We start from the raw sequence: 23,486 nt of genomic DNA on the forward strand, positions 1-23,486 counted from the left end.
ATGTACCTCTGTATTACAAGTGTGTGAAACAACAGCACCGATGCGGCCTGGTATGTACCTTTGTATCACAAGTGTGTGAAACAACAGCACCGATGCGGCCTGGTATGTACCTCTGTATTACAAGTGTGTGAAACAACAGCACCGATGCGGCCTGGTATGTACCTCTGTATCACAAGTGTGTGAAACAACAGCACCGATGCGGCCTGGTATGTACCTCTGTATCACAAGTGTGTGAAACAACAGCCCCGATGTGACCTGGTATGTACCTCTGTATTACAAGTGTGTGAAACAACAGCACCGATGCGGCCTTGTATGTACCTCTGTATTACAAGTGTGTGAAACAACAGCACCGATGCGGCCTGGTATGTACCTCTGTATTACAAGTGTGTGAAACAACAGCACCGATGTGACCTGGTATGTACCTCTGTATTACAAGTGTGTGAAACAACAGCCCCGATGTGACCTGGTATATACCTCTGTATTACAAGTGTGTGAAACAACAGCACCGATACGGCCTGGTATGTACCTCTGTATTACAAGTGTGTGAAACAACAGCACCGATGTGACCTGGTATGTACCTCTGTATTACAAGTGTGTGAAACAACAGCACCGATGCGGCCTTGTATGTACCTCTGTATTACAAGTGTGTGAAACAACAGCACCGATGCGGCCTGGTATGTACCTCTGTATTACAAGTGTGTGAAACAACAGCACCGATGCGGCCTGGTATGTACCTCTGTATCACAAGTGTGTGAAACAACAGCACCGATGCGGCCTGGTATGTACCTCTGTATCACAAGTGTGTGAAACAACAGCCCCGATGTGACCTGGTATGTACCTCTGTATTACAAGTGTGTGAAACAACAGCACCGATGCGGCCTTGTATGTACCTCTGTATTACAAGTGTGTGAAACAACAGCACCGATGCGGCCTGGTATGTACCTCTGTATTACAAGTGTGTGAAACAACAGCACCGATGTGACCTGGTATGTACCTCTGTATTACAAGTGTGTGAAACAACAGCCCCGATGTGACCTGGTATATACCTCTGTATTACAAGTGTGTGAAACAACAGCACCGATACGGCCTGGTATGTACCTCTGTATTACAAGTGTGTGAAACAACAGCACCGATGTGACCTGGTATGTACCTCTGTATTACAAGTGTGTGAAACAACAGCACCGATGCGGCCTTGTATGTACCTCTGTATTACAAGTGTGTGAAACAACAGCACCGATGCGGCCTGGTATGTACCTCTGTATTACAAGTGTGTGAAACAACAGCACCGATGTGACCTGGTATGTACCTCTGTATTACAAGTGTGTGAAACAACAGCCCCGATGTGACCTGGTATATACCTCTGTATTACAAGTGTGTGAAACAACAGCACCGATACGGCCTGGTATGTACCTCTGTATTACAAGTGTGTGAAACAACAGCACCGATACGGCCTGGTATGTACCTCTGTATTACAAGTGTGTGAAACAACAGCACCGATGTGACCTAGTATGTACCTCTGTATTACAAGTGTGTGAAACAACAGCACCGACACGGCCTGGTATGTACCTCTGTATTACAAGTGTGTGAAACAACAGCACCGATGTGACCTGGTATGTACCTCTGTATCACATGTGTGTGAAACAACAGCACCGATGTGACCTGGTATGTACCTCTGTATCACATACATTAAGGCTATTTGTGTACACGATCCAATAAACAAAACAATCGGTCAGTTAGCGGTGCAAATTCTGAACAGGAATTTTGGCTCGAATCGAAAAATTATTATATTTTGAACTTCTGAAGACGCTAGCTCCAATAGAACGGCTTCGATTTTCTTCATCTACGTCTTATTGTGTAGCTAAATGTATTGGCTTGAAATTAATGTAAGTTTTATGGAGGGATTTACAGTGGACATTGTTGAATTCGTCCTCCACGAAGTGGAGGATAAGGTAAGTTGGCCTCGTTACATCCTTTTTCTTTTATGTAGTATAATGACACCAGGTGTGACCATAACCTGCAGCTGCTTTTTGTTGCGTTACAAGTCCCTGTGGGCGAATGTAAATTGTCACAACATGTACACACGAGATAACTGAAACAAATATTTGAAAGTGTGTGATTTTCTTTTTTCGATGGTACATGTATGTATGCAATGTATTCTGTTTCAAATCAGTTCCAATGTTAGCACTAGGTCTGATATGGACTTTTAGAGTTGAAGTGCCACAACAAAATATCAGTTCTGTATTGAACAGTAATTCTATATTCAAGTTTTTATATCAATTCACAATACACCCGAAGCAGAGGCTAACTGAGTTCTCAACTACGGGTGTAACATTTGATCGAACTACACTGACGGCAAAAATAAAGTTTACCACCATAAAAATGAAATTGCAAAAATATAAAACCACAAGGTCAAACTAAATACATGCAAACCCAACCCAACAATGCTCTATGCAGAAAGTGATACCCGTCAACGGCACGTTTTTGTATAAAATGCGAAAAAGTGAAAAACATGCCGCTTGGGCAGCCGAAACTACAGGTGCAATAAGGGTATATAAATGACAGAGATGGCCTGTCAGACACTCACACTGATACAAAACCACCACAGAAATTCCACGACTGACACCCGAACAATGAGAGCGGACCCTGGGCATGATACAGATGGGAGTCATCCACATTGCCAGAACCTTTGGTTGCTCCCGCTTTGCTGTAACTAACCTCAGGCAGCATTACAGAGAGATATACAGAGAGAGAGAGAGAGAGAGAGAGAGAGAGAGAGAGAGAGAGAGAGAGAGAGAGAGAGAGAGAGAGAGAGAGAGAGAGAGAGAGAGAGAGAGAGAGAGAGAGAGGAGAGAGAGAGAGAGAGATATTTGCGGGCAGGAGGGAACACCACTTGTCATCGTTAACGACAAATTGACAATTCAGCGTCACATGGATAACCTTCTTCAGCCGACTGTCCTTGCATTTTTGCATCAGCTGCCACCCGGTATCCTTCATCAACACGACAACGCCAGACCCCGAACAGCCAGGATCGTACAAAACTTCCTTGCAGCCAACAACATCAACGTATTGCCGTGGTTTGCGTCCCCCATACAACACCTCTGGGATGTCATTGATCGTCGTGTTCGACAGCGACCACATCCTCCAGCCAAACGACAAGAAGAATGGCGACGAGTCATCAGACGACTGACTTTTTTCTGTGCGCCGGAAGTTTTTGCGTGTCTTGTAGCAGGGCGTCGTTATACACGTACTGATGTGACGTGCCATGAACTTCAGCGATTTTAGATGTGTGTGCCCTTTGTCCATTACGTTTCTGCTACCCCACATCAACTGTCATGCCAATATCAAATGCTGTACGACTGTAATTTTAAATGTTGATTTCGTTGAGATTTTGATAATTTCAATACATTTTACATCATGCATCTATCTTTTGTGTTTTTTAAACTAGAGTAATTTAAGACTATGGTAAAGTTTCTTTGGAACCGTCAGTTTAGTAATGCACTGCAAATACCCTTGGCCCAACAAAATATCACTAGCTATCATCGATACCACACTAACCTTCGTAGTATTTTCTTTCAGATTTTAAGCAGAGTTGCCTCCTTAACTGGACATCAATCTACTCAAGCTGTGGAATGATGGACATTTTTCGCTTTGGCCTCATATCAAAACACAAATCAGGACAATCTTCATTTTAGGAAGGTTTTGGTCAAGCTTCTATTGCCATACAAAAAATGCCGGGCAAAAGAACGCATACACTTGAACACTGGATTTGACCAAAACGTTACAAAGGTTATGAAAACGTTATGCTGAAGCATTGCAAACGTAGGGTCTTAAGCACAAATGTGATTCCCGTATCAAATGCATCACCAGTGAATAGCCATTTCTTGTTTGTTTCATTTTCAGCCACCAAACATGGTTTGCCCAACAGTATATTTTAATAGTGTCTGATTATAGTTATAACCATTGTAATAAAATTCCGCTATTGTGATGACAATCTCCAAGATAGATGAATACATGATTTAATTGTTCGTAGATGAACGAGACTGAACGCTGACCATAATAATCCCCTGTCCTAACCCCTGTCGCGACCTCGCAAAACTGAACGAGTTAGCCTTGAGGCTCATATACTTATAGAATATGAACATTACTTATGCATTTAGGGGCATCTACTTCTCAACATAAAACATCAATATTAGGCTCGAGTATGTCAACATATACTTATGGTAAACTGCTTTTATAGTGTCCATGGCAACAACGGTTGTTTGCCACATGAAAGTGTAGTTCGCGTGAACATTTACAAAAGGCCTTCACATCTTCAGATCCATCTAATTCATCACAATACAATACAAGACAAGAGAATTGCTGCTTGGACAGATATTTTTGTCTCACTTGTTCTACAAAATATTGAGAGAATTGGAATATTGTCTTACCCTACTTGGGCAAACCCTTTTAAATCTCTTATAAAAAGTATTATTTCTGAACATTCCAGATTGACTGTGTGCATACGTGCCATACCATCGCGAAGTCATCAGGGAAAAATCTCTAATAAAAAGCGTTATTTGTGTAAATTCCAGCTTGAGTGTGTGCATATTTCCAGATAGAAATAATTTAACTGAACCTTGATTGCCATACAATCGCGAAGTCATCAGGGAAAAGGCGAGTCTTTGGTCTTCGAAAACGCATTGCGTCTATTGTAGGCACATGTGTTTGACGAATGCCAAACGTAATTACACAGATGGGTTGCAACACCAACGAGAGGATTTGAAAGTCCTGCGTGACAACACAGGGGAGTCCTCTGGGGAAATCCTTGAAATGGTTCTAGTAGTTCTCAAGACAAAAACAAACATCCTTTCACATACTCTCCCCAGAACGAAGGTGATATTCGAAAAAAAGATGATTACAGAATTACGAAGGGATATCGAGTGAGGCAATGGATGGACAAGTAAAGGTAAAACGTAGGTGGAACATGCCAATCGACAGAACATGTCGGCGGTGTGTTATAAGGATGCAAACAACCAAGAAAGACGACACCGGTGTGTTATAAAAACATAAACGTTTGAGATGACTTGATCAATCATGGGTCATGCTCCCACGATTAGACAAACATTTGTATACGGCATGGCACGGTCCGAATCAATTTCCCAATGACAATATCAGGGAGTCTTGTTCACTTCTCTTGTAGCACCTTGTCCAGTTCGGCTGACGTGGCGGGTGGCCTTTAACGTCGGCGTTCACGTCTCCTGATCATGCCCTAGACGTGCTTGGGGGAAGGTCAGGACTGATGACTGGCCATTGGATTCTGGTGATGTTTTACTGCTGGAGGTTGTCAGTCGTGCACGGTGGGCGTGACAATACAAAAAAAATCGATGTGTTCTTAGATCTGTACAAAATAATGAATTATTGAAATCACGTGTGTTGTCAACAATTCACTTCTTGTTTCGTGAATATGATGAATTCTCTTTCAACTCTACTGGTTTACACAAATTGTATTCTATTGTGTTTTTGTGTGATATTCCGGACCTCTTAATAAGATTAAAAGGACATTCTGCTGGTGCATTAAATCCCAATTCTCCCCAAGGGCACAGTGCATGTCAAAAGAGGAATTAATGATATCATACATTCGATTTATTGATATCTAAAATCAGAAAATGAATTGATAACAAGAATTCGATTATTATCGATCATCAAAGGACTGATTAATATCACTGAATACTTTAGATTTGATCACAAATCGATTTTTAATACCACCAATGTGAAATTTTGGGAGAAGACATTCAGGCTAGAAGTAGGACTTCCCTGGGCGCCAATGGCTCCCCCATCCTAACTGGCATGTTTCTGCACACGAAAAAGTCAGAGTTTCTGCTCGGGTTGGCAAAATCAAAGCAGAGGAATTTGATGAACTGATATAGTTCAATAATGGTCAAATAGCCAATTACCTTAAACTCATTTACCCACCTGAACCAGAAATAAACGAGACCAGTGAAACCGCCTCATCTATTTCATATCTAGATATTGGGCGGTCGGGTAGTCTAGTGGTTAAAGCGTTCGCTCGACACGCCGAAGACCCGGGTTCGATTCCCGACATGGGTACAATGTGTGAAGCCCATTTCTGTGTCCCCCGCGTGATATTGCAGGAATATTGCATAAAGCGGCGTAAAACCATACTCACTCACTCACTCATATTTAGGTATATGCCTAAAGATTCAAGAGGTATAAAACATATCCACAAGACTATGTCAAGAGGGATAGTCAACTTTGTCTAGCAATGTTCAAGCAGCTGCGGCCTTTGATATCTACATTCAACAACTTTTGAGGTACCATCGAACATGATCTTTCTACGAAGTTTTATAGAGCGGTATATGACTCTTGTCAAAAGTTGTTTGAGTTGAGTTACAGCATTTAACGCCTCGGTAAATATTTCAAGGCCTCAGTGAAACTTGTGGTTTGTTTGTTTGTTGTTTGACCCGCTCTCAGCAATAATCCGGCTATATGACGGCGCTCTGTAAGTAATCAAGTCTGGACCCGACAATCCAGTGATTAACACCAAGTCAGCGAGGCTGACCACCCGATCCCGTTTGTCCTCTTTTACGACAAGTATAATGGCCTTTTACGGCAAGCATGGGTTGCTGAAGAACTCTTCTACCCCGAATCTTCACGGGTCCGTTTTATGGTACACATGTGGAGGACGCAATAGTGAGCAAAGAGATGCCCAATGCATCTTCCCATTTGGACATATTCTCGTGTGTGTTTTTTTCAGGTGAAAACTTGACTTGTCTTTGCACGTGTGTGTGACTGGTGCCACCGCTGGGACAGGGTAAGCTCACTTTTTCGTGAACACCTGGTATCATCACTATATTATAGTGATCCATCCCCACGTTCTTAACTGCCTCCGTGGTCTGGTGGTAGAGCGTCCGACCGGAGACCGGAAGGTCCGGGGTTCGATCCCCGCGCGTCATACCAAAAGACGTTACAAGATGGTCTTGTTGTTACCCTGTCTGGAGCTCGGCATTAAGGGGCTAAAACAAGGACTGGTTCGGAGTCAGTATACTGTGTCTGAGTGGGGTATTCATGTTAAACTGCGGCATGGTACCTCAGTGGGCTAGCACTATAAATCGGCATCAGTCCGGACTAGTACAAGCACACACACACACACACACGTACATGCATGCAGTCGCTATATAAGTGCAATAATCTTGGACGCGACGTTAAATATCATTTCACCTCACCTCACACGTTCTTATGATGTAGTCGGAATCGTACAATGCATTTAGCAGAGACTTTGTTTGATTACGGATTTGTTTTATTATTTATTGATATGGGACGTATTTTCAAGGTGTTTGAAAAGTCGCATGTAAAAAGTCACACCCGGGGAGCCAACAGCCTTCGAAATCAATATAATTTGTGATGGTGCCTCTAAGAAACAAATAGATGCTGAAGCGTATACGGTTAGAGCCTGTAACATGGTTATTTTATAATAGGAATCACACAATGAACTCTGCTTTTAGCCGTGAATTCTTTTTCTTACCAAGCAAATATCCGTTACATTATCACTTGCTTGTTATTATTAACATGGCGGCGGTCGGCTTTCTCCTCGCTAAATGCGCTTGTTTAAACAATCATAAAAATCATCTCATAAAAGGAGAGTAATGTGGCCTTTTAAAAGGATGTTTGCCTTCGCTCAATAATACTTGATGGCAGTAACATCAAAATCAGTTTTCACAATGCCCAGAGGTTGTATTTCAGATATAGAACACAGATAAACACCAAGAATCAAGACTATGTATTGATGGGTGGTGACAAACCCGAACCATAGTTCCCTATATAAATATTTATAATTCATGCCTCTGACTTTGTTTAAATGTTGAAATGAACGTTTCAATTTTCTAATAATTAATCTGTGTTTAACCATATTTTATGTTAAACAACAACAATTACTGCTATAACTAATCTGCCTTTGTGAAATATCGCATACATTTTTCCTCTTGCCCTCCTTCATACTAATATCCAATCCTATCAGCTTACTACACTCTGCGGACCGCCTCCGTGGTCTAGTGGTAGAGCGTCCGACCGGAGAGCGGAAGGTCCGGGGTTCGATCCCCGACCGCGTCATACCAAAAGACGTTAAACGATGGTACTTGTTGGTACCCTGTCTGGCGCTCGGCATTGAGGGGCTAATACAAGGACTGGTCGACTCGGAGTCAGTATACTGTGTCTGAGTGGGGTATTCATGTTAAACTGCGGCATGGTATCTCAGTGGGCTAGCACTATAAATCGGCTTCAGTCCGGACTAGTACAAGCAGCCACACTCACACGTACGTACGCTATATAAGTGCAATAATCTTGGACGCGACGTTAAACCCCATTTCACCTCACCTCCCCTACTACACTCTGCATCGTAACAGATGATGCCCATGCCCATGGAGATGGTCTTCTTCTTGCCGTAATGTCTCACCCCCAAATTTCGCACAGATATTATCAATGAGGAAGTCCAGCATTTCACATATTGTTGCCTCAGTAAACATCGAATGACATTTGCTTTCATTTCTAACAAATTGTCCTGAACCTTTAAAGATATGCTGGACACAATTGAACTTGGTTCTTTTCAAGCAAAAGTTCAAGCAAATACGTATTTTTAAAATACACATGGTACTTAAAACACTTGACTCAAATACTTTCTGTGAAAGTCCTTAGTTCTATTGAAGATTAATCTTTGAGAAAGAGTTTTGGTAATATCGTTTGCTGGATCCAGCAATATATCCGTTTTTGTACTGATGTTTATTGAGCTTTGGAATCCAGTACAAAAGACAAGTGGACATGCCGTCAGGTTTTAGTCAATAGCTGATGATAGTGACGTTTTTTTGGCATGTTTCTTCCGCCATGTCTCTTTTGTATCCTGGTTAAAAAGATATAAGACTCATTTTTTAAAAACTGCGAAAAAATCTTTGTATCGTGTATTGCGTCCACGAAACGCTTATTTCACACTTGGATATTTTCTTAAATTGTTCATGTATATAGTTCACTCTAAGGGGACTTTCATACGGCTATTATAAGCGAACAAATTTACACTGCACTTCATTAGAATACATGGCTGTGATACAAGCCAGTTGGCTTTGAATCCCATTCAATTGTATTGTCTATGGTTCCATATTCAACCGGGGGCACGGGTGGCCCAGTCGTCTAAGGCGCCGCGATTCGCTGTGCATAGTTGCGTCCCTTGGGCACGCCAGAAACCTATGATTGTGGGTTCGAATCCCGGTTCGCCCCAATTATGTTTCTAGGTTTGTCAGCACCATACCCGTGCTCGTGGGTTTCACCGAAGTGGTAAACGTCTGAGACCTGCATCACTTCGGGCTTTCCTCCCACATTAAGCTGACACGCCGTGATATAACTGGAATAATGTTAAAAGCGGCGTTAAACCCAACTCACTCACTCCATGTTCAACCGTGTCACCCTCGTCACGCATCACTGACTCTTACACAGACAATTGTTACACAAGCCACACGGTGAGAATCGTATTAGAGTAAAATGCTTCCCTCTTAAACTTGCGTATTCCTACAACGGGATTCAATCTACCACATGTGTTTTCATGTCCATAGGGCAGGTCGCCTAGCGATATTGATTTGATTTGTTTTTTAGACATTTGTAAATATGTTTTAGACATATTGTCATCCTTTGAGGCGGGTGCTTGTAGTGTTTCATCTCGTTAAACAAATTACCTGATAAATGTTACCTCCGCACTGTGAATGTTTTGTAGTCCTTTTCAAAATCCTTTTCAATTATTGATGGCAATCGATAGCTGTAGGTAGGAAGAATTGTTGTCAAAGACATTACGCTTTGAACATTACATCTGGAAATTGTCACGTCGCCATGGTCACAAAATATTGGGACTCAAAATGGCCGACATACCAGGCTTAGGCTACAAAGAAAGCTTAATGTTAAACACTTGAGTTCTAACAGATAGGAAAACACTAGTATTGACCTAAACCACATCGCATATCATCTCCAATTGTTAGACGTGCTTGTTTAGTTGCATTCTACCTCTGATCAATACGTTCTTCTCGTTCACTCAGTAGATGTTGAGATATGAGGTTATGCACATAGAAAGTAAAACAGTTTGGGCATTTAGAAATAACCTAATAGTTTATTCCCGACTTATGCTTGTATTAAGATGTATGAATCGAACTGAGATTTCATGAAAGTGTAAAAGAACTTTCATCCTGCGACTGTCTTCGCGATCAGTGAGATCAACAGCATGATTGTATGTAGGGAGATATTTTTGAAAATCCTCTTTCTGTCACTATCAGATACAAATGATCAACATGGACAATATTCATGTTTTCATTTAACGGATAACACGTGATGTCATGTACAAGGGCTTTAGATGAATATAGAGATAAGTGATGAATACACAATATCATTTACAAAGTGGTCAAATGTAAAAATGTTATATTTGGGATAACACTTCTCAGTAAAGTACAAATTCTAGTACGTTTTGGGGTTTAGGCCTATCCGGGATTCGAACCCACACTCTCAGAGTGGGGCACTAATCGCCAGTACACAAAATCAGCGATCGAACCCATTCAGCCACCGAGCTTCCACAAAACAAAATAAAGTACGTCAACTGGTAGTTTAGATCACGTAGTTTGTGTACCCCTCTGACAAGCTTAACTTGGCCGGCTCCCATGGCCGAAAGCTATGAATACAGAATGCTTTTTAGAAAGTGGTCCAATACAACAAATGTTATATTTGTGATAACACTTCCATAGTAAACTACAAATTCTAGTACTTTTTTGGATTGAGGCCCATCAGGGATTCGAACCCACACTCTTCTCAGAGTAAGGCACTTAATCGCCAGCACACAAAGTCAGGGATTTAAACTACGCCTATGGGATTTAACCCTAGAAAGTACTGTAATTTACTAAGAAAGTGTTATCCCAAATATAACATTTGTTAGAGATAAGTGAACTTTTCCGTCCTGTTACTATGAAAGTGAGAAAGTTATTAATAAAATAACATGTATGCTTCCTTACTGAATATCATCTTTAACTCACCTCGTGATTGAATATGTATAGTTAGTATTCATATTAACTTCATGAGATTGAATATCAGAAGGAGTGTACCAGATACCTTATTCAGTACAAGAAGGTATGTCAATGACATATATAACACTGCGATGTGTAATAAATAATGTAAACGTCAGTGAACAACTAGTGTTGATCCATTGGGGGCAAAAGGCAAAACAGCGATGAAAACTACGTGAATGGACCCCTGAAATTCAGTGATATAAACCGTTTCCTAATTCCTTAAATCATAAAGGTTAGGTATGAGAGGTATCACTTTGGATTAAACATCAAAATCTTACCGGTTGTCCAATGACATTCTCGGTTTTCAACCAAAGTGATTAAGTCATATTATTCATGTAAATATATTTACAAACTGTATTTTAAAATGAAAGTGAATATAGAATGTATAAAATACACATTTTACACCAAAGCTTTCACGGTTTGAGTCAGCAGCTCTGTACACATCCTTCTTAATACTCGACGCAATAAAATATATGTATTTATAGGTCTAGATCGAAGATGTTTGAACGGAAAACACTGCAATAGTATAAGATGCTGATAAACAGCTTTAGTAACTACATTTAAGGGGTTTATACAGAAACACACTCGGGTAACATTTCTTGATAAACAACAGCACTGTTTATCATAAGTGTATAAGATACATGATCGTAATATAAAGTTCATCGATGCATATATTACAAAACATTTACTCATGTTGAATGTAAGTTGAATGCATTCTTCCTTCATCAATACGTCACCAATATTCTTTTTTCAAACTATATGGTTTAGGAAAAGATTCAACATTAGATATTTATAAAAGGGATGTAACTTGTATGTTAAATATGAGTATTAACTTGGTAATATTGGAATTTGATGTTTATTTCATACATCAAAAAAATACATCAAGGGAAATCCTATACAAATTTGCTTTACATGAACTGTGTTAATGCCACCTCTCTTGACATGGATTATTGTTGTCATGTTGTGCACGACAATCGAAGACTACCTTTGTTGTAGGATCTGTCTCAGTTTCTAAAGCTTAATCTCATTTCAAAGGTCCAGGCGTTCGTATAGCACTATTGTGGCATTGCTGTAAATCAATACGCTTTGTTGGACGGAATGTCATATTGTTCGACCAGTTAGAAACGACGGCAAACGAGAAATGATAGAATGAAATAGAAAACATATCTGGCTTTACCAATTGAATAACAATTAAATTAGTAAAGCAACATGAATAATAAAACGTGCACATGTAAGAGAAATGAAATACATTACATACGTACAAACAGATAAATGCGTTTGGATACACCAAAGGCTTTGACGTTAGATTGAATTGATGTAAATGAAGAAAACACGACTGACACAACGAATTTTCTTGAAAGGAATCATGATGAATCAAACTACCATATTGTCTGAAACTGACATTTTACCATGACTTTGGAAATTACTCTATTCTGATTGGTCAATCAGAGGCTATTAAATCAGAATAAACCCCTCTGATTGAAACAGCCGGTTTGACGGCCGCGTCACCACGGAAGCTAATATTTATAGAATAGTACTTTTTTCAGTCATTATCAGTTGGCATATTTAAATATTTATATTTACAATTACAGGTTACAAAATGAAAAGTTGCGGCTACTACAATAGTCAAAATAAATGTGGCAATGCATTTCGTGAAGAAAACACAATATATATCTTAAAGAGAATGTATTTTAAAATTTGGGGACAACAGAGAACTTGCAATTTGGCGCTTCCCTTTATACGAATGTGACGTCATAGTTTTGGCGTCACAATGAGATATGACGTCATAATGGTGACCCGCGGTGTAGAACGAAAGCTTAGTTAGGGATGCCCAGCTCATGTTAGCTTACCAAGATGCCGTGCTTATATACTTTCAATGCCTGTCATATGTTCGAGTGAAGTATTACGGTGTATACAAACTACTTGAGCATATGCAGCGCCGAAGGGTTGTTTACATTCTTTCTCGGTGATTCCGTAATTCAGATCGACAACCCATTCAAAACACTGGACTCAACCCATGCCGCTTCACTAAATTTAACATTTGAAATCTCACGCTGCGCGTTAGGTTCCAAATTCAATTTAGCGCGGTTACCGGTTACAGGTAACCTAGCTCTACATTGAAAACACAGTATGTTTATCTCCTAATGAACTGAAATCAGAATTTTACCTGAAGTGCATACCTTTCGCATGTGGTATAAATACTTCCTAGCACCAACGTGTATCACGATATGAAAAGGGCGTAGCATCATATGTACAGGTACTCATGGTTTGGTGGTATCCATTAACCCATCACAAACGTCTGATATACTCATTGATGGGGTACACGTGAAGATCTTGGTTAGAATAGGTCCTCAACCCATGCTTGCCGTAAGAGAAGACTAACGGGGTCGGATGGTCAGGCTCGCTGACTTTGTTGATGCATGTCATCATATCCCAATTGCGTAGATCATGCTCATGATATCAATCACTGGATTGTCTGGTTCCATTATTTTCAGACCGCCGTTATATAGTTGGTGATTTGGTTGGTTTGTTGTTTAACGCCGCATTCCAGCTATATGACGGCAGTCTGCAAATAATTGAATCTGGACCAGACAATCCAGTGTTTGATATCATGAGCATCGATCCACGCAATTGGGATCGATGACATGCATCAACCAAGTCAGCGAGCTGACTATCCGTTCCCATTAGTCACCTCTTACGACAAGCATGGGCTGCTGAAGACCTATTCTACCCCGGATCTTCATGGGTCCCGTCATATAGTAGCTGAAATATTGCTCAGTGCGGCGTTAAACAACGAACCAAAACATTGATGGAAGGGGTGTGGGGTGTGTGGTGGGGGTAATAGTGCAACAAATGGGGGAGTGACAAGTAACCAGATACATGTTTACTTGGTTTTGTGCAATCTATAAAATAGACGAATTTAGCACAGAAAACAGAAAATAACTATCATTCCTTCATTACTATACTGTAACACACTTTTACTAACAGGAAATAATCAACAATTATAATGATGATTAAAACCACCCCATTTATCACACAGTACATACTCAACAGACACAGACTATGCCAACATGGACGTCCTTTGATCCAAGAACCACCCCACATTTATTTGTGTCTAAATATTTTGAATTGTGATTCTGAACTAAAATATATCTCTTCAGCTGATTACACATTTCGCGCGGGCCACAGCTGTGGGGTGAATATTACGTTTAAAATTCTGATGTCATTTCTCAGTGAAATTTGGACAATTATTTACCACTTTTGATGGAGCTGTTTATTATAGTATCCAAAATTATATGATATAAGATGAAAGCCTGTGCCTTGGAATAATTAGTAAATTAATTTGACTGCTATAAGTGGAGAGCTTTCGATTAAGCAAGCATAAAACTAATACCTCATATCATTGAAAATTTTAAAAACAAGTTTGGTGTCAGGATATGAATATGTGCCTGTGTCAGTTGTATATTGATCAGTAACTTATGCACTGTACAAATGTTCCTTGGTCAGTTATCCTTGTTTTTTGGGAAATAATGTGTAATAAATGCATAACTGTGAGGTTAATCTGACGTTTTCTTAGAAACATGCTCTTAACTGTTGAAACATTCTGACACAAGGATGAATCCTTCTTTTTAAAGTCGATGGTGCCTAATCTTTTAAAGAAAGGTTTATATGCACGAGAACATATATGTCCGTGGAATGGCTACGAGTGGTTCCTTAAATGTAATTTCTGACCTTTTGACGTTTGTAGTAAAGATATACTTGAATAGGCACTTTCATTCCCAATCAGAACTAGTCCACATCCAGTGTCCATGATCATTATTCAGAAGCTAGATTTGGTGGACGCTAAGGGTCTTGATACCACTTGGATTAAAACAAGAAAACAATGACATGACGTGGACTTAATACTTCTCATTATGTCCTTTGCAATATTAAAGATAATAACTTAAAACAAGGAAAAATAACTGTCAACGAAATGTTGCTTTCATAAGATGTGCTTTTGTTATGCAAGATAAACTGTCAAAACCAGCTTCAAGTATTGATGTCCTCTTTCTTTCCTCGTACACATGATGTTCTAAACGCACTGAAGAACCGAGTGAATGTCAATACCGACTTGAGGCGCAGTTTGCCAGTGCAACCCTCTGAAGTTATACACATGACTCCCTAGCGTTAGAAGTAACATCTATAAATGATAACTTAAAGAATAGACGACATCGTGAGTGAAAATACGGGATCGATTCTTTCCCCTATCGAACGAGATAGCGATGTATTGTTTCTTGTTGTTTATATGAAGCTAGCTACACAATGCCTCTTAGCGTCTTCTTTGGTCCCGCGCAAGTCTCACATTGGTTATGAACGCTTGGCCGAACAGCGTTATAACTTTCTTATTGTTTAGAGAGACTGTTTGAAAAATTAACAGGCTCTTGTTAAGATAATGAACAGAATATGACGTATTGATCTGATCTATGGGGAAAAATCGTTAGTTTGACGAGGTTCGCTTCACCCGTGAGTGTCAGTCGGGAACGAGATCTGCTGACGCTCGCGCCGAGACTCGATCAGTGACAAACATGGCTCGTCGTAAAGGGACGGGACCGTTAATGGTCTTGTTCTTCGTCTTTGCAGCTCTTACATACTCAGGTAAATACTCTTACATACTCAAATATTATTCCATCGTTTCATGTACTATTTTGAAAAACTGAAGATGAAACTTGTTTAAGTCGAGAGAAGGATTATAGCATCAAGTTAACTGCCGTGACTGTTCACTGTCATGTAACATTTTCACCTTAGTTAAGGATTGTATCAGGTTTTTGTTATTCGTTTAAGCCTTCTTCAAACTTCACCCTTCTTAGCGTCAAGGGCGTGAAGAAAGTCGTCACAAACAACTTACATACGGTTAAACCCTTTTCATCCCCACCTTTGCAATTTCTCCGGAATCTTTTACGCGTTTTTCTTTCGTAGATAAAGACTTGATTTACTCTTTTGGCCTTGCTGTGACGAGTTTATGTTACAGTGAAGATATATTTTTTTAAAATTGGTTAACATATTTCATATTTTCTGAGTGATATCGGCACAACTGACATAATGAACACTCACTTAACATAATTTAAACAATTATGCAAAAGTGGTAAATGAGTCGATATTATAGTTATAAGTCTCACCATAACACGTTGCAAAATATACTTGCAATTTTATTAGCATATCTTTTTAATCATGTTAAGTAAACTACGGTTATAACGAACTCAAAGAGACCACTAATTTCTGTTCGTTATGACCGTAGTTCGTTATAAGCATATATTCTAGTATATATATAGCATATATACAGCACATGGACGGGACCAAAAAGAGTTCGTTACATCCGCCAGTTCGTTATAAGCGTGTTCGTTATAAACGTAGTTTACCGTATGTGTAAAGGATGCTGACACATGTCCGTTCACCTTACACCGGCGGGGTCGTAGTTTAATGCTCTTAACCACAAGTCTATGATGCTTATTCCAGTCTCTTTAACGATCCAAGATGATGTAACACATTTATAAGTTAGTTAGTATGTGTTGTCTCCGCTTCAAGAGGCCTCAAACACGAGTCATGACTTTCAAAGACGCCATCTTGAAACGCTTTGCAACGTCGGTCTTAATGCCTTTGCTAGAATATATGCATTGTATCTTTACATATTTGATGGTTTTAATTTAGTTTGCTTATATTAGTAGATACGTTATGAAACTAAACATTTCATTGACAAACACTATAAAAACGGACAGCTTGAATCAAACTATATATTTAACGTCAAACGTCAGAGGACTAACCTGACGGTTTTACTTTTCGTATAAGGCCAAAGCTTTTCTTATTTCGTTTATTTGTTTCATGTATTACTGTGAGTGAGTGAGTATGGTTTTACGCCGCTTTTAGCAATATTCCAGCAATATCACGGCGGGGGACACCGGAAATGGGCTTCACACATTGTACACATGTCGGGAATCGAACCCGGGTCTACGGCGTGACGAGCGAACGCTTTAACCACTAGGCTACCCTACCACCCCTTTTCATATATTAAGGCCGATGGAAGGTGGGAATAACCTTAGAACAATGTACCGATATTCTCTAGACTACCACTTCTCGGACCTGCATTTTTGTGGAAGTCTCGGTCGCTGACTTTGTGTGCTGGCGATTATGTGCCGCACTCCTAGAGTGTGGGTTCGAATTCCGAACGGGACTCAACCAAAACAAAAGGTACGAGATTCTGTACTTTACTAAGAAAGTGTTATCCAAATATGACATATGTTATACCGATATTCTGGTCACTTATATCTGTTTCGTCTCTTCGGTTCATACCAGTTTAAAGCGGCGTTAAACCCAACTCACTCTCACAATCGTTTTAAAACATGGTTCCTTTGTCTTTGACCAGGCATTAACGGCCTGTTAAGCACTTGACAATGGTGAAACTTCTTTTTCAACCTTAAACTTTCCTCGATGATGGAACAATTTCACGAAAGAATGTGTTTCGACGCACAGGCGACTCACGCAGTGTTCTTACAGTTGAGCATAGAGTTCTTGACTATCTTCTTAAATTCGGTTATCAAGACAATGTTGAGAAGTGCTGAGGTTCTTTCAATGTTGGCCCCGCTTTAAGTATTGGACTCGAACTAACCATTTCAACGATTAGTCAGGTCCCCGTGAACTCACCTGCACGCAGTGTCCTATCTGCGACTTTACGAAATGCCGTTTATAGACGTTTGTGAGAGGAAATGGACATCTTTGAATGTTGGCCACGCTTTTAGTATCGGACTCGAACTAACAATTTCAACGATTAGTCACCAGCCCCCGTGAACTCACTGTACGTTGTCACCTATCTGCGAATTTAGGATGTGCCTTTCATAGACGTTTGTGAGAGGAAATAGAGATTTTAAACACCACATGAAAATAACAGAACTTCTTTTTCAACATTTATTTTACCTCAAAATGGAACAATTTCACGAAGGAGTTCCGAAGGCTAACAATGGCTAACGAAGGCTAACGAATGTTGTCTTCTGTCACGGCGACATTGAAGAAATCGTGTGGAATATTTACTAACATCAAGACGAATAGTTAATCCGTTTATGCTTCGTTTGTTTGTTCGTTTGTTGTTTGACGCCGCATTTAGCAATATTCCAATATGACGGCGGTCTGTAAATAATTGAGTCTGGACCAGACAATCCAGTGATGGACATCATGAGCATCGATCCACGCAACTGGGATACGATGACATTCACCAACCAAGTAAGCGAGCCTGACCACCCGATCCCGTCAGTTGCCTCTTACGACAAGCATAGTCGCCTTTTACGGCAAGCATGGTTGTTGAATGTACCCCTAAATGTACCTGGAGCAAGCCCTGTCGCAGCTGGACCAATGTCACCGACTGGTTGGATGTCATGTTCGATGGGTGACAGATCTGTCGAAACATCCGACCAAGGGATTTGGGGATGTTCTGTTGTCCATTGATGTCTGTGATCAAGCGTGTTGCAACATGAGGGCGTACATGGTCTTGCTATCAAATGATGTGACATCCATGACTCTGAAGGGATGGGCCGACGTGAGGATGGATAGCTTCGTCACGGTACCGAACACATGTCAAATTGCCATCGATGACCACAAGAAGGGTTCTCTGATGCCTCCCAACATCATTACACTCCGCCCACCGAATGCAGAACATTGAACAACACACGCGTCAGCGTAACGTTCAATCGGGCGTCTTGAACCACATATGTTGTCTTGACCATGCCAGGCGTGCAGTTTGATGACGTAGCAGTACAATTGGATGTAGAGGTCGGATGTTATGCTCTCGTGATCGATTCCTCACAATTCTTGCACTAATCGGACGTAAGTCAGGAATGCTGCGGGCAGTCAAAATTACAGTCTGAAACCGATTTCGCAGGCGAACCAGACGGGTAGGATTATCTTGCTGAGGTGACGTCCATCACTGACCCCAGAGTGATTGTATGGTGTTACGATGACCACCAAAACGCCTAGCAACAACGTTTTGAGCAATTCAAGTTTCAAGCATTTCAACTGCACCCAACCGCTCTTTTATAGGCGTGTCAGAACGTTTACTTGGTTTGGCCGTTAATAAGTTGCGTTTCAGTGTTAATACACCTCAGCGATATACTCTGTGTTTCAATTGACCCCGTGTGTACTGTGGATGTGTGACGAATTTCTCACTCATGGAATTAATTTTATGAATTTGATGCCCGGATGCACGTGCAATTCCAGGGTGATGATGGGTAATCTTGACAGTGTTTGTACAGGTGATAATCATGCATGATTCTGAAAAGTCCATGGCAGTTTTATTTTTATATGATTTTTTTATGATTCACTTTTTTACCGCTAGTATATATACTGAACCGCAAAAGAAACGTCACCCAAGTAACATTGCATGAAAAGTTGTCATTTAAATATCTAGGTAATTTTGGTCAAAGTTTCTAAAATTTAACAATTCCTTGTCCGGAAAATTAAATTTGATGGTAAAAGAACAATGCAGATGACAATAAAACTGATCTTCCAAACGCATCACGGCAACGGCCATGGTAACTCGATGCACGTAAGTTCCGTGCAAATTGAAATGCACATGCGTTCCCCCATTTCTTGCCCTATACAAATACACCCAGATCGGATAACATTCATTCGTTATTGAATTTCTACCACATGCCAAGATTGACAAGAAATCAGCAACACAAAGCCCTTGGACGATTGCAAGCTGGACAAACCGCCCGGAAAGTAGCCAATGCATTTCAAGTCCACGTAAGGACCATATACAGGCTCCAGCAACGGTACCAGAACACTAACACTACAGATGACCGACCACGTAGTGGAAGACCAAGGGTCTACATCCGACGTCAGGATCGTCAGATTGTGCGACAGCATCTTCTAGATCACTTTGTTGCTACTGCGGAAAAAGCTTGACAGACCATGGGGCCACACCGGCGACACATTAGTGCGGACACCGTGCGTCGACGATTGACGAGCAGGTACTTCCACTGTCACAGGCCACACCGAGGACCCATTCTGACACAACGTCATCGCCGGGACCGTCTTCAGCATTGGCGCCACCAGCAGTGTAGAAGAGTCCCCTTCTCAGACGAGAGCCGTTACTGTATCTCAACAGCAGATTGCAAAGAGAGAATCTGGCGACGCCGTGGGGAACGTTATACAGATGCTTGTGTTGTTGAGAGAGACTCGTGGGGTGGTCCGAGCATCATGGTGTGGGGTAGAATTGGTTTTTCACAGAGGGTAGGCCCTGTTGTCTTCCAAAACATCGGTCCAGGGAGGGGCAATGGTGTCACAGCAGCTCGGTACATTGATCAAGTCTTGAGACCACACGCCATACCTCATTTGGCATGTCGCCGCAACCACGAGTTTCAGCATGATAACGCCCGTGCCCACACTGCGAGAGCAACAAGAAACTTCCTCCAGCAGAATGGCATCAGAACCATGCAGTAGCCTGCCCTCAGTCCCGATTTAATTCCCACTGAGCACCTGTGGGACGAGATTCAAAGACGGCTGAATGACGTCCGACCGAGGCCAACAACTGCAGCTAAACTGCTTCAGGCGTTCCTCAGAGTGTGGGCTCAAGTGCAAATGGCCTTCATCAACCGGCTCATCCATTCCATCAATGAACATGGTTGACACACGAGACACTTACTTGTGATGCAATTTTCTCAGAGACTAGTGTCGTGTTTCACTATAAGAACATTTGACACTTTATTTTCAACCTTGATGATCAGTTTTGCCAAGTTTCATCTTTTTAATATGTCTCAAAGTTTGTTTACAGTGTTTCGACAAATAAGGTTTCTCAAATGTCTATCCATATGACGTTTCTTTTGCGGTTCAGTATATTTGCCTCGGAACGTGCATTTCATAAACCAAGTCGTCAGGGAGCATGATGCACGAGCTGTTGGCACAGGGAACATATATACTCTTCAACGCAATACGGATCTTTTTGGCATTAAAAGCAAAATGCAAAAGTAAGAGGTGCAAAATGAAGAGGTTAAATGTGTTATAGTGTCAGTGACAAATTTCCAAGATCAAAATGATCACAACAAGGACATGCAAACCATTAGTATGGAAACACGTACGATTCGGATAAACGCACCCAGTGCATTAACAAAAGGTCAATGGAGCTGCACGTACTCCACGTGCAGCAGCACTATGAACGGTACTAAAGTGCAGTGTTTTTGATTGCCTGGCATCTGTGTCAATCGAAAACTAACAGTTCAACAACATGCCAAAATTAACAGAAGTGCAAAGAAACAACGTCATAGTCCGCTTGAAGGCAGGAAAATCAGCTGTAGCCAGGGTTTTCAAAGTAGCGCCCATCACCATAACAAGGCTATGGGATCTGTTTCAACAGCATTGGTCAAAACGTGTTCGGCAAAGTGTAACTACCCCCGCCCAAGATCGCTACATCCGACTGCGCCACCTACGTGAAAGGACAACCACAGCCGACTAAACCGCATCCCAAATACCCGGACTTCGCAGATTCTCCGTACAGACCGTACAAAACCGTTTAAGAGCAGCAGATCCTGGTCGACGCGTGATATTGAGTCGATAACATAGTAGTCAACAACGACTGCATTGGTGTCGTCAACACAGGACATGGCCTCAACTGCGATGGAGAGATGTCTGGTTCAGCAACGAATCAAGATTTCTCCTCCGTCGAGGGGATGGAGAGCACGGGTCGACAGACATCGTGAAGAACGTTAGGCCGGAAACTGCGTACATGAAGTTGACAGGTTTGTTGGGGGTAGCGTTGTGATGTGGGTGGTTATCTCTCATCATGGCAGGAAAAGTTTGGGCCTTATCCAGTGCAATCTGCGGCAAAAGCGGCGTTAAACCCAACTCACTCACTCAATCAATCCAAAGGGGGACATACGCGTTATTGATAGTAGCTGACTTTTACCTTTGACTTTTCCTATGTACCGATAACTGAGATGTCTACAATCACCAAGTGTTCTCTCCATGACATTTTGGCTCAATACCTTGTACGGTTCCTCGTATAAATGTATTTTCCTACCTCACACAAATCTGGCTTTGCGTTTCGTTTTTTGAAGACTATATATCACGTGCATCACGCACAGGCAACTCATTCAGTGTTCTTACAGTTAAGTATAGAGTTCTTGAATATCTTATTCAGTACGGTTATCAAGACAATGTTGACAGGTGCTAAGGTTCTTTCAATGTTGGCCACGCTTTAAGTATCGGACTCGAACTAACCATTTCAACGATTAGTCACCAGGCCCCCTTGAACCCACCTGTACGCAGTGTCATATCTGCGACTATACGAAGTGCGGTGAAAGACGTTTGTGAGAGGAAACGGAGATTTTAAGTACATCTGAACTAAATATTCAAGTGCGATTATAGCGTGGTGCGTTGTCCGTATTTCCTGACATTGAAAGTAGACCTTGTCATTTTCGACATCTCCTATGCAGAATGATATGTCAAACGTTTTGGTGTGTATTTTGATAATTCAAACAATTCTTATTTCCTTAATGTTATATAATATATAATCATTATAGCGAAGTTCTCTTCCCTTAGACTCGCTAATGTCTGATACCAAATCAGAAAACAAAAGAAAATGATAAAAATTATATGTAGAATATCAAGTCTAGTGTCTTTTACTGAAAGTTAGATGAATCACAGTAATATTTTCTATTTTTCCATGTTGAGTTTTGCATTTGTGATTGTATTATGAAACAAGACTGCAAACCGACAGGGGTATTTATAATTGTCTATTTTATAGCATTAAAATTCATTGTTGCAGTAAGTGAGTGAGTATGGTTTTACGCCGCTTTTAGCTATTTCCCAGCAATATCACGGCGGGGGACACTAGAAATGGGTTTCACACATTGTACCCATTTGGGGAATCGAGTCCGGGTCTTCTGCGTTACGAGCGAACGCTTTAAATACTAGGCTACCCGACCGCCCCTAGTAGTTGCATTAATAACCCCATGCGGGTATGTTCTGCTCAATCGGCTGAAGGTCGAGGTCACTGTACACTCGGTGTGACGTCATGTGCTACGACATCTCAGTCAAGAAAATAGTTCTCCCTCACGTAATTCTGGAATGACGACATTTTCAATGTTAAATTTACAAGAGTATACTACGGCCGTAGGTGGTGGAAAGTAGTTCTGGCCAGCAAGATATCGAGACACATGAATATCAGTATGAAGACAACCCGCAGACAATGTCCATAGGTTGTGATCACAAGTGTCGTCTACAATAAATATAATTGTTTGTCCAAATATGATCTTATAGACGTTCAAAATGACCTTCCACTATTCCTTAGTGAGTGATGAGCTACAGTGGACATTGGTCCATTCAGAGAATCTAGTATCAATGCCGGTATTAATGGTTCTGTAATCAACGCAACTGGAACGCAAT

General features: G+C 41.0%; 1 protein-coding gene across 1 annotated transcript in view; it reads left to right on the forward strand.

The window, feature by feature from the left end:
• Positions 1 to 15,605: 15,605 nt before the first annotated feature.
• The window catches only part of LOC139468344 (polycystin family receptor for egg jelly-like), a 53,704-nt gene continuing 45,823 nt past the window's right edge, over positions 15,606 to 23,486 (forward strand). The window contains exon 1 of the mRNA XM_071250251.1: positions 15,606 to 15,716. Within this exon, the coding sequence (XP_071106352.1) occupies positions 15,647 to 15,716 (70 nt within the window). The 5' untranslated portion in view covers positions 15,606 to 15,646. The remainder of the gene's footprint in view (positions 15,717 to 23,486) is intronic.

Source organism: Haliotis cracherodii, unplaced genomic scaffold (genome assembly GCF_022045235.1).
Source record: "Haliotis cracherodii isolate W230 unplaced genomic scaffold, xgHalCrac1.p SCAF_2, whole genome shotgun sequence".
Lineage (NCBI taxonomy): Eukaryota > Metazoa > Mollusca > Gastropoda > Lepetellida > Haliotidae > Haliotis > Haliotis cracherodii.